Source organism: Gobio gobio (assembly GCF_949357685.1).
Source record: "Gobio gobio genome assembly, chromosome: 6".
In the NCBI taxonomy this organism is placed as follows: Eukaryota; Metazoa; Chordata; class Actinopteri; order Cypriniformes; family Gobionidae; genus Gobio; species Gobio gobio.
Genome location: NC_137102.1, coordinates 42,279,897 through 42,292,162, shown reverse-complemented (window position 1 = coordinate 42,292,162; position 12,266 = coordinate 42,279,897). Strand labels below are relative to the sequence as shown.

The 12,266-nt window shown below is 36.9% G+C and overlaps 1 protein-coding gene across 1 annotated transcript; it reads right to left on the bottom strand.

Moving 5' to 3' along the window:
• Positions 1 to 3,891: 3,891 nt before the first annotated feature.
• LOC307127517 (uncharacterized protein) lies at positions 3,892 to 11,360 on the bottom strand. Its single transcript, XM_079818781.1, has 4 exons — positions 10,948 to 11,360; positions 9,599 to 9,753; positions 8,253 to 8,340; positions 3,892 to 5,709 (listed from the first exon to the last, which is right to left on the bottom strand). The coding sequence occupies exons 1-4, from the start codon at positions 11,219 to 11,221 to the stop codon at positions 4,838 to 4,840; spliced, it is 1,389 nt and encodes a 462-aa protein (XP_079674907.1). The 5' UTR covers positions 11,222 to 11,360; the 3' UTR covers positions 3,892 to 4,837.
• Positions 11,361 to 12,266: the final 906 nt, after the last annotated feature.

The window sequence follows — 12,266 nt, the reverse complement described above, 5'->3', positions numbered from 1 at the left end:
TGCCCTGCAGTTAGAAACTGCCAGCAACATATATTTTATTATAGATGTCTGAGCAGGGGGGTATTCCAGAAAGCAGGTTATGTGACATACCTGGGAATGTTTAAGGGTAAGCGGATAACTTTCTATTCCAAAAACCAGAGCAGGTTATGTTCCTGGGTTCGTTTGCTTAAGAGGTATTCTGATGCGTCTTATAGGCTTATAATTAACATAATTATATTACAGTTTTTCTCCATTGGTTTGGCTCATCATGGACAAATCTGCTAACCACTTGGCAATTGGTCACAACAGAATAGCATTTCTCATTAATTTCATCAAATTGCAAATGTCTAAGTACATGTCTCAATGTCTCAGTAAATCTTTGCAAATGATTAAGTACAGGTAGCCTACATTTAGCACAATTTCCAAGTGAATAGATCTTGTTGATCTAAACGGATTGTTTGATTCTCAGTCTAATGGTCGTTCGCTCCAAAACGTATCAGCGTCATTTCATTGTATAAGTCATCACATGCACAATAGTCTGTTCAATTGTCAAAATTAGTCAAGAACATAATACCATGAATACCATATATGAATCCCTTGGAACATTTGAATAATTTATTACAGCAATTGACTAATGAAGGAGGACTTTCACACATCTCAGATGACCAATCAAACAGTCTCAGTATGTTTAGTTACCTGACAGGTGATGTCCATGACTGTGAATGCTGCCAAACGTATATATGTAAAGAGCTTGACCATGCAGGACCAGTACAATTTCTGAACATGGAGGCACCTGGCCAAGTAAATGAACAAGGGCATCTGCCTGCTTGAGGAAGAGGAAGAATGAGGATGAGAGGGTGAGCCCTTGGAGGAAGAGGGGTAGAGAGGGGAAGCGAGGGAGAGGGGAGGGGGAGGGGGAGGGGGAAGGGGAAGGGGAAGGGGAAGAGGGGGGTAGGAAGAGGTAGACCTGGAATAGGATGTGGCCAAAGAAGACAGGGACCAAATTTATCAGATGCGATTCTACTGAGTACCCATGGGTTGACATTGAGAGAGGCTGGACAGAGACTTCAGCCCAACCTCAGCAGATATAAAAAACAAACCTTTGAAAATGCATGAATTAATCAAATGATTTTACAAATGTGGAGAGAAATAAATATTTTCATCAATATGCAGTACTGGTCTTGTGTGTGCTGTTTGGTCAATATATATTAATATTCTTTACTCTAACAATATCTCTGAAAAAAATCAAACCCAGATTATATCATTAGAAAAGTAGAAATTTTACAAGTGTTTACAGTAGCGTGTGGATGGCCAGGAGGGTGAGGACGGTAATTTTCATTGTTTTTTTTTGTTTGTGTTATATTACAGTATATTATGCTGTATACATTTTCTTTTTACTCTGATGTATGGAAGTTACTTTATGTGTGTGAATGATAATGGTTACAATTTCCTTGGCAGTATGAGTGCAATGTATGATGTCAAATCTTGGAGGCTACTCTTACCCTAAACTCCCATTTCTTTTTTTTCAGCAACATATATTTTATTATAGATGTCTGAGCAGGGGGGTATTCCAGAAAGCAGGTTATGTGACATACCTGGGTATGTTTAAGGTAAGCGGATAACTTTCTGTTCCAAAAACCAGAGCAGATTATGTTCCTGGGTTAGTTTGGTTTTCTTTGGTATTAGAGGTATTCGAATTATATTGATGTTATGAAAACAACAGGTAATGACACCAGCAAAGACAGAGAATCAGGGATAACAGCAACAGGCATTTTAAAAGAAAGAGGGATTGACTCAGTTGAACTTATCAAATGCACAGATATACATTCAACCTGTGTCTACCTCAAGGACCTACCAGGTCTTGCAAATAATCTTTTTTTGCATCCAACCAAATAGATGGGAGTTGGATGAAAAACAAAATAGCTGGATTTGCATCTTCATGTTATAAAAGGTAAAAGTGTACATTATACAGACTCATATCTCTTGAATGTTGACATGTCTTGGATATTTAGAAATTATTTAGAGAAATTAATATTATAATTTCCTATCTATTTTAACGCTTAATTTTATTCATTTACTTGTTAAGACTCATTGTTTTTTCTCATTGCTGCCAACATGATATTATCAACAATGGTTTCATGAAATGTACTTGAATCTAATTAAATAAAAAATTGTATGAATAAAACTACAGCAACTATATCAGTTTTTTTCTTCAGTCTAGACATTATATAGTCTATCCTGAATCCAAAACCTGTAGGTATTTTTATATTTATTTTTCATTTACAGGGAAAACTCCTGTAAGCAAACATTGTTTCTGTCTGAGGTGCATGGCAGTCCTGCAGGATTTTTTTTTTTTTTTTAAACTGTACAGCGCAGTATGTGCAGCACTATGTGAAGGACATTCCTACATGTTTTAGAATGAACCCTTCAGTACAACAGAAACATGCAGGAACATTCAACACAAGTGAAAAATCCTGCAGGATTGTAAAATTCCTGCAGGACTGCTGTGCAGTACAAGTGAAAAACCCTGCAGGATTTTATAATTCCTGCTGGATACCTGCAAAAAAAAAAAAAAAAAAATGAAAATCCTGCAGGATTCCTGTAGGTTATTTTTGTAAGGGTCTGGTGCGTTTTATAGGCCTTTAATTAACATAATTATATTAATATAACTCAATTAGTTATATAGTTAGTTAATATAGTTTTATTAGTTAATTCTAACACACTATTATAACAAGGTTATGCTTAAATGTTAATTAAATTAAAATATATCTCACAGATGGATCTGCATTTAGTTAATTAGCATCAAACAAACAATATAATCCTTATTCTCAGAATCTGTGAATAAAGATTACTTTTCAAACTAAAATATTGAAAAAATGATTGCTCAACTACCAAATAGGTGGCGATGTGCACTAAGTAGGGTATGTAAAATAATCACCATTAAACAAAAGAGGAGGAGGAAGTAGAATGGCGCGCTCTTCTTTTTTTAGCGTCTGTGTCCAAGGTGACTGATCGATTCGTTGCTCTGTTGAGAATGTCTTGTGTGTTAACCGGGAACATACTCTGAGTTGTCTGAACTTACTCCCGATGTCGTTCCGTTGTTGGAACCAGCATACCTCGAGTAAGCAAGGTTTGGGTTAATCAACCGAGAGTTCAAGGTATATGTGACGGTAAGTTAACCTTGCTTTCTGAAATACCCCCCAGTGTGTAGCCAAGTATTTTGAATCTGAATAACGTGCCCTCTTTTCAGCTTTAAAAAAAAATGCAGTCACAAAATATGGCATTTCTAAGCACGCATTAAATAAGATTTACAAACTTTTTGTCCCCTTGACTTAAAGTACCACCTGAGATTTCAACACATTCACACGTTCATGGTTCTCTGATGTTAGTTAATGGTCACATGATTTGCAAGTAAACAAATATTTATTTTTTAGTAAGTATTATTTTGAATATTTTAAATTAAAACTCCCAACCCCTCATGTCCCCCCAGCAACCCCAGTTTGGGAAGTCTAGATCAGTTCTTCTAGTTCAAGGTGACTGAATGAAGCCCGATTGGGAAAAAAATATGGCAATTTTCAGAAATCCCTTCAAAGACCCCATTTTGTAATTTCTATAAAATACTCTCAAAGATTACTGCAACATCCCAGGAGAAATGGGCATCTGCCTACTAGTGGTTTTGTCCATAAGAAAAACAAGGTTTGGTTGGAATCCTTTTCAAATTCACTGGCATGTTTTTAAATTGAATTGCTCAAACTTTTATTATTTGACGTATGAAATACTTTACTAATCTCAATTGACTGCAGCTCTAGGTCATTTTGTTCATACTAATATTTCTATTGAGTTAAGATTCTCCAACAGCAAGAAATTTATACATGCTTAACCCTTTTAATAAAAACAGAGCCCAATAACAAAGATATGAGATTATTGTTTATTCAAAAACAAACTATATAGGTTTGTCATAACAGCTATGAGGAACGGTTATAAAAAGTTTTCATCACAGTACAAAAACTGAAGCTGAAACCATTTCTTTTGTTTGCTATAAACTCACAAATCTTACTACAAATGTTTCTACATGTTTTTTCAAACTGAAATTGACAGCATACATTTGTTTTATCTTAAAAAATAAAATAAAAGAAACAATCCTTCTGAGAAATGTTTGCTTGGTCCATACAAAGAGATCACATGAAAATGTTAGAAAGTACATGTAAAAACAATGTGAAAAAGGGAGCAAGTGTGTTACTAACAGCATTTTTTTTTAGCTTTTTAAAAAGAAGCTTAAAGTGAACAAAGCGTGCTAAACAAGTAGTGAACAACGAGACTCTGTAAAGCATGTCGTTTTTTAAAATTATTACAAGGATATATAAAGCCCTGTAAATCCTGCAGCATCCAATAATCTCCAGTGTTCAATTGTCCAGATTGTTAAAAGTCATTTTTACAAATATAAGAGTTTAAAAGCATCAGTGACTTCAGTATTTACAGCAAGCAATAATTAGTCAAGTCTGTTAGTGTTGGACTGCATGAATGAACCTTCTAATGCCCATTTTACATTTAGTGGCATGAAACTACTGGGGGGAAAAAATCTTGTTTTTCCAAACGTGTATATGATTAGTACAGATGCAGTCAAAGGTAAACAACAGAAGAAATCTGTCCACAAACAATCCTAATCAACATGAAAAAAAAAAAATTTACAACATGAACTGAAACTTGAACACGCAAAATGAGTCACCCCAAATGTTCTTATATCCTGCTTGCTATTGTGCGTCAACATCGGGTGCTATATTTACCGGCTGGATCCAGTGGTTCTGATGCGAGGTAGAAATATGGCGTTTGGTTTAGGTCACACAAAACGTTTGTTCCGTTACTGAAGAGTTCGGAAGCTAACTGGCGCAGAGTGAGCAAGTCTGTGTTTCTCAAGGTTCTTGAGGATCCTAAAACCTTTCGAGCACAGGTTGCAAATGAAGGGCTTTTCACCAGTGTGAAAGCGCAGGTGAGCCTTGAGATTGTTTTTGAGACGGAAGCTTTTCCTGCAGTGTGGGCAGACGTGAGGTCTCTCTCCAGTGTGGAAGCGCTCGTGCCTTCGCAAGCTTTTCCGCAGGGCGAATGTCTTTTTACACTTTCTGCACGAATAGGGCTTTTCGCCTGTATGAAAGCGCTCGTGACGCTTTAGGATCTTCTTGCGTTTGAACTTTTTGCCACAGATCTTGCAGGCATGAGCATGCCCTTGTGAGAGGACTCCCTGCAAGCGCCAAATGCCGTTCCCGCACTCTTTAAAGCAGCACAGCCGACGTCCCGTATGGACACGCTGATGGGCTCGCAGATCTTTTGGTGTAGAATAGCATTTTTTGCTGGATCCATTCACCCATGGCGCACTCGACAGCATCAGTAGGTTCACAAGTTGCACAGAACAAGGCCGCAATAGTTTGCAATCGAAAGGCGTTTTGCTCATCTGGAAACGCACCTTCTTCGCATTCTCAGCACTAGTACCTGATGCCTGGCTGAGTTCAGTGGCCTCCGCTGGGGTTTTGCTGGATTGAGGAGGTTCTATGTGAGGTGAGTTTTCAACAGACAGCGAAGAATTTACTTCCATAAGGCCGAGGTCCCACTGGTTCATACTGTCAGTGGAAAGGTCAGCACTGGGAATGTTACCTAGAACAGAGCTGAATGGATGAGACTCTGGATCTATTATAGAGTGCGAAGAAGGTTCCTCAAGAGCATCAAGTCCTTGAAGACCTAAAAGACCACAAAAAAGGAGAAATTTGTTTTCATTCTTTAGCAGTGATGGGAATAACGGCGTTATAGAGAAACGGCGTTACTAAGGGAATAATTTTTTTCAGTAACGAGTAATCAAACGAATTACTGTTTCTCCCATTACAACGCCGTAAGCGCTACTGAAAATAAAATGCGCGTTACTATAAAAGCGGTTTTCATCCGAACCGACTCTCTGTCAGTCGGACCTGCAATGTTTTTTTTTTTCTCTGGTTGGTTGGTGTGTGTGTGTGTGCGGGCGTGCATGCATGCCATGCGTGTATGGTACACATAACTGATGATGATTGGTGGGTGGGAGACAAGTCACACACACACCTATGACGCACACGCATATGCACAGTCACACACACCAACGACCAGGAGGAGTCAGAGCGATGGCAAGTCCAACGACTTCAAAGGTAGCTTTCGCAAACTGGAAGTATAAGCACTACTTTTCCCTAGTTGAGGTGAAAGGTAAGAATGTTTATGTAACGTGCAACTTATGCCCAGGAAGAAAGAGTCTCTCCACGTCGGTGGCAAGTAATTCTAATATAATGAAGCACCTCACATCACATGCCGCCACAAAATTAGTGGCTAAAAACCCAGGTGATTACGTGAGCTCCACTACCAAAGGAGTGGTTTAGTACTGATAATATTTACACAATATTTACACTATAGTAGGTCTACTAAGTAGGGATGGGCATTTTTGTCAATTTCTCATTTCGATCATCTATAGGTCTCAAAAACGAGTACTCGGGGCGGGGCATGTGCAGGGGGCGGGGCATGTCCGTCATTGAGATAATGAAAATACTGTTATGAAAATGGTTGTTGACATACAAACGTGACATGAAAACAGGTATATGAAAATATGAACATATAAAACAAAAAATAACTGCTAGATTATGATGCATAAATGTCTTTGAAAAAGAAACATCTTTATAAAATGACCGTCTCAAATAACCAAGTCAGTAATATCGAGCATTGCCTTTGAGCTGAAACTGTGAAATAACACCACCCTGCAGAGCTTGCTAGCTGGTTAATAAACTCAACCAAACGCACCCTATATCAGATTAATATTAACCTATTACAACTTAAATCAACACAAACGGACGTGAATGCGCACGTGAACTTCAGCGTGCTAGATTTTACAAGCTGGTTTGAAACTGAACATTTTGAATGCGCTCTTCCCTTAACAACGCTGATAGACGGACAACGAATTCACACAGAAACAACATTTTATTAAAAACGTGTTCTCATTATAATGCTATGACAGATTGACTCTGCACATCATGCACTTAATTTTATTATTCATGATCGCAGTGTTTACAGACATCACTGCGCGTTTTCGAACTCATAACGAAAAACAGCTTTAAATAAACTAGGTCTAGCCTACTGTTAAAAAATACGAGAACAGTATAGCACTGCTGCATTACTAATATCAATGATTCTGAGAAAGAAATATCTGAAAAGAATATGACGGTCTCTAAACCATAAGAGCATTAATGCATTTGAGCTGAAACTGAAGAGAATGAACAACAGCCGGTATAACGGCAGCGCTTTGCTAGCTTATTAAGCTCAACCAAACGCGTCTTATATTAGATTAATCAGATATAGAAAACATAAAAGTAATCTTACAATGTGCATCTGCAGAAAAGGACGCGAATGCGCACGTGAACTTCACGCGCTAGTCTGAGTGTTCTCGCTAGTTTCTCTGTGGATCAGCTGATACACGGGGAACTAAGCACAGATCATTTACAGCATTCTAATTTCCACCGTGTTCTCATTATAATGCTATGTAGGCTGTGACAGATTGGCGCTGCACATCTTGCACTAACCATTTAATGATCAGTGATTCCAGACATCGCTGCAGTGCACGCCTCAGTTTCACTTTATTTCGCCGCGGTCTGGAGGCTGTATAACGCTAACCAATCAGACCTCCGATACTGCGCAAAACGACGCAATAACCAATAAAAAAAGAGAATTTTTTTTTTAAAAGTCAGGGCGATCATCGTTCTCATGATCGATGGTCGCTGTCACATTCGAGTACTCGATTACTCGACCACTGTTGCCCATCCCTACACTAAGCAGGTCTTCTACTGAATTTGATAGGCGTCTCTCACATTGTCCCACAGCAACATTACAATAGTGTACATTAATGTACAATGTTTAATAATAATAATTTATTCTATTTAGTGTCCAATTCATTCATTTAACATATTTAATATTGGCTTAAAATTACTTACTTTTATAATGATGTAACTCAGTTACTATTTGTAATAAGTAACTAGTAACTATAATTCATAACTTTTTTTAAATAACGTGCCCAACACTGTTCTTTAGTAATTTCAGATTTTTTTGTAAAACAAATTGTGTAAATAAAACATTTACTTTTTTTGAGAATCAGAGTTTATTTCTGGATGGATTAGGAAGAAAAATTGCATTTTTTATATTCAGCTTATGCATTTCCGTATAGTTGGTCAAATCTGTACAGTAAAATATAAAGGATTAAGAATTAAGTTTCTTTATACCATTTTCCTGAATTGTCTCTGGTTTCTTCATGTCACCTGTCCATGGGGGTTCATGAATTATGCTGTCTCCTCTCCCCACTCCAATCTCCTAAAAAAACAGAAAAACAACTTGGTCAATGATTTGGTCATTAAGGGAAAAGAAAAGAATTGTAGAATTTTTGGTATTATTAATTAATTAATTAATTAAATAAATTATTAATAACTATTTGTTCTCTCGGTCAGAGTTTCCCAAATGGGGGTTAGTAATAGCCTGGCTCTGCCCTCCTACGTACTTCCGCTCAATTTTCATTTTCCTTCAGTACTCCATCTGGGATATTCTCTGGTGTTCTCCAGTCAAATTTTAACCGCTCCAATCAGCAAATAGAGGGAGTGGCTGAGAACGATGACGTTGATGTCGTGCGCTAGTTTGAGATGACATACGTCACGACCAAACATTAGCGATTGGTTATGGAAGATCCAGAGTGGCTCTGGGCAGATCCAATAGTTTTAAACTTCAACAGAGTACCCGCCTTCGAGGGACTTAATGCTTGTCAATGGAGAGTGGCCAGACTCTCTGTTCAAATGAAATGTACGAGAGTCTGGTAGGACCAGGCTAGGTTAGTAAGGGAACTGCAGGGGGTTTGTGAGTTGATGAAAAGCTAATAGTTAATAATACCCAATATAAAAGTAAAATAAATAAATGGGGTTGCAAAATAATTGCAATATAGCTGTGATTTAATTAAATAACGATAGGTCTCATGTGCTGCGTACTTCAGATTGAAACACGGGCAGCTCATACAGAGTTGCATAATTTCCAGCATTTTTGTGGACAGACGTCTACACAGCATTTCACCAGTATACCACCAAAATAAAAGTTTGAGGATTCTAAATGTTAAATGGCTTGAGGGTTTGAACTTCGAAAGAGAATACATATATAACTTTTTTATTTATAAAAATATTATAAGACAAGACATAAATATCACTTTTTTTAATTTATGTATTTATCATTTTGATTTATGATAAGACATCAATATTACTATGATAACAGTGTAAAATAAATTATAATTAGAAAAAAAAAATTTATTTCACAGTACAATTGCAATTTTCAGCAGTAATACATTTCGGTCTTCATTTTTATAACTATAATTAAAATAACAATAATATTAAATTTGATTGGGTTCCCCAAAACACTAGTGTGAATGTGGACTGAGACTATCACAACTGACAAATAGGTTTGTGTCAAGTTAAATAAAACACTTACTAAAAAGAAATCTAATATCTTTAAAATGCGTAATGAACATTATTTCATCAAACTATCTATTCTAGTTATTGTTAACTAGAGAAAGTTAAAAATCAGCACCACCTACAGTTTCTTTGAAGATTGTGCATGGAAGGTCAACCATGCATTGCAAATCCACTGCTTCTGAAGACTCCTTGCAGAGACTTTCAGAGGGAGAAAGTCCCTCCACTCCTTTGGATTCCTGCAGATAAATCCTGTCGTTCTCAGTGGACACACACAGATCTGAATGGGGATTTCAGGGTGGGAGAGAACACAATATATTACAATTTAGAAACATGAGAAACCTGGTCTGTGTCTTTTACAGTGCTGATAGTTCTCTTAACGCACATTATTTGGGATCTTATGAGCACATTGTTGTCCTTTGAACTTTTAAGTTAGAAAAATGTAGAAGTCTGAGAACCAGCTCAAATTTGCATGTGCAGGTGAATAAACAACATTCATAAAAATTGTATAAGTCACAGGCACAACAAACTGCAATGTTTGCATGAAAACTAAGCAATGGTCTGCTAAAACAAACTACTGCAAATCGGACTTTCAACCCTGACAAATGCAGCAGTAGTGCTGACTGATACTTCTCAAAGTGTGGCAAACCATTTGAACATTTACTTAGTATTTATTTTTATGTTACTTGCTTTTCTTTTACAAAAACTCAACACAAAGTGTGCACAACTAATGGGCAAAAGAGTTCAATGAGGGTGCTCAACCACATTATTATTATTAGTGGTTAAAAATTATAATTAGCTCCCTTTCTTACTTGGTATTTTTAAACAATCCAATAATACATTTTACCTTTTCAGTTTCAATAATTAAGTAACTATTAATTAGATAGTAGTACTTATTCCAACAGTGACTTGTATCTATTGATTTAGTCTCTATTTACTCATGAGTCATGTCTTTCCGTTTTATAGTGCACCATCAGATCATAAAACAGACTTCATAAACAGACTTCACTCACTTAAAAAAGATACACAGAAAAACTGCAAGAGATATACGCTTGAATTAACACAATGACAAATCAATATGCATTTTTCTATTGTCATTGCTGTATGTTACCAATATTAACATAACACTATAACGTTCAGTAGGTCATATGTTTGGTGTAAACTAGTAGTCATTTATTATTTGGTCAGTACAATACAGTAAAATTTAACTATACAAAACTACTGGACTAGTCTAATAACAAAGGAAGATGAAAGTATACTAAAATCGAATGAACAGAAAACAATACGTTTTTTGTATTTTAATACCGGTAACATAAAACAGATAACAGTTCGTTTTAAGCAACGTATATTAAAACGGCTTGCCATATACGGTAGCCTTCTTCCGGTTTACTCCTGTTGAATTCAACAAATGTGGAAGTAAAGCCAGGCTACATGCACAGCTAGAGAAGTGGCTGTTGTTTACGCAAAAACATACCCTGATGGTTGGACAGCAGTGTCTCTCCCACTTGCACACCGACGCTACAAACCATCTTGTCCGATAGATTAGTCAATGCACTTTCCATATGAGCCCTGATGTCAGGGACACGCACCAGATCTTCTTTGATCTGAGCTTCTCTGTCGACCGTGCAGCCATGGGATTCCAATGCGCGTCCTTCGAAAACTTTCGTTATCTCCACGACGGCCACCTTCAGTAACACCTCCATAACGGCCGCCACCTCTGCTTGAAACCTGGACACGGACTGGGACATTTTGCGCTCGGTCTGAACATGCACAATATTAGTTACGAGGCATAAACAAACGGATCGGTCGTGCAGTCGTTTGTGGTCATAGCCACATGGCTAAGATGGAAGTAATAGGCGTGTCTGCTGACATTCCACAATGACGTATGCACGTATTAACACGGGTGGCGCCAAATCCAGACGTCGTTTTTAAGGGAATATTGAATGCAAAAATGTTGTCGTATATGGTATGGGTTATTTGGTTATTTATTCTACAATATCCATTGTTAAAAGTTTGTATTTTGTTGAAATACACGTTGAACCCGCATTTTGCTCCACTGAATAGTATGTGACCAGGGACAATAAACTAAAGCCAATTAATTAAGCCTCTATAATTAGTTTAGGTTAATTGTAGATGGTTTTTAATAAATGGGACATTTCACGAACCTTTTGAAGTCCTATGATTTAAAAAGAAGTCGAGCCACATATGTTTTTGTTGTAAGACCTATTTGATATTGATGATAAACAAATACATGTATATTTAATTTAATAAATAATGTGTGTACCTGTACCCCATGTCGGAGCTGTGGTTCTTCCAGACTGTATCCATCAATTAAAGTCATCTGGCAACATAATTATTTTATATATAAAACACATAATTAATAATAGCCTAATAATAAATATGCATCGTACTAATCTGTTGATTTGATATTCAGTGCATTTTAGTAAAATAACTAGGCTAAATAATTAACTTAATTACAAAAATGTACATTTTAAAACGCATACAGTGCATCCAGAAGCACTTCACTTTTTCGACATTTTGTTATGTTACAAACTTATTTAAAAATGGGTTAAATTCATTGTTTTCCTCAATTCTACAAACAATACCCCATAATGACAATATGACATTCACAGAGTTGTCCCGTAGCCACTCCTTTGTTATCTTGGCTGTGTGCTTAGGGCCGTTGTCCTTTTGGAAGAGGAACCTTCACCTCAGTCTGAGATCCAGAGCACTCTGAAGCAGGTTTTCATCAAGGATGTCTCTGTACATTGCTGCATTCATCTTTACCTCGAT